The sequence below is a fragment of the Nematolebias whitei genome, chromosome 10 (assembly GCF_014905685.2).
Source record: "Nematolebias whitei isolate Nwh7 chromosome 10, NemWhi1, whole genome shotgun sequence".
Classification (NCBI taxonomy): domain Eukaryota; kingdom Metazoa; phylum Chordata; class Actinopteri; order Cyprinodontiformes; family Rivulidae; genus Nematolebias; species Nematolebias whitei.
Window position 1 is genome coordinate 22330533 of NC_056507.1, and position 652 is coordinate 22331184.

A 652-nucleotide genomic window follows, 5' to 3' on the forward strand; every position below is an offset into this window, starting at 1 on the left:
CCCTCAGCACCCTCAGAACCCTCAACACCCTCAGAACCCTCAGCACCCTCAGCACCCTCAGAACCCTCAGAACCCTCAGAACCCTCAGAATCCTCAGAACCCTCAGAACCCTCAAAACCCTCAAAACCCTCAGAACACTGAGCCCCCTGTGTACGCTCCACCCCCTTCGCACCCTCAGAACCCTCAGAACTCTGAGCCCCCTGTGTACGCTCCGCCCCCTTCGCACCCTCAACCCCCTTTTCCCCCTCAACCCCCTATACCCCCTATGCCCCCTCAACCTCCCGTGTATCCGCCGTACCCTCAGCCACCTTTGTACCCTCCGTACCCTCCGTACCCTCAGCCACCTCCGTATCCTAAATATCCTCCAATCTATCCTCCAAAGGATAAGTTTCCTATCTATTTAGATCAGTCTGAGAAGACTCCAAATACTCCTCCTGAGACTACACCAACAGCAGCTCTTAAATCCTGTGACGTGGAAACAAGTGTGCGTGTTCCTTGTGGAGTTTCTGATATCTCTTCTACAGACTGTGTGGCCAGAGACTGCTGCTATGATGGCCAGTCTTGCTTCTTTGGAAAAGGAGGTAGGTGTTTGAACTAGTTGCTGAACTTGCTAAAATTACAAACTTTTCATTAGGTTCTAATGTCCCCCCCC

The 652-nt window shown here is 52.5% G+C and overlaps 1 protein-coding gene across 1 annotated transcript in view; it reads left to right on the plus strand.

The window, feature by feature from the left end:
• The window catches only part of LOC119415652 (zona pellucida sperm-binding protein 4-like), a 2891-nt gene that overhangs the window by 213 nt on the left and 2026 nt on the right, over positions 1–652 (plus strand). The window contains exon 2 of the mRNA XM_037682809.1: positions 214–581. Coding sequence (XP_037538737.1) covers positions 214–581 — 368 coding nt within the window. The remainder of the gene's footprint in view (positions 1–213; positions 582–652) is intronic.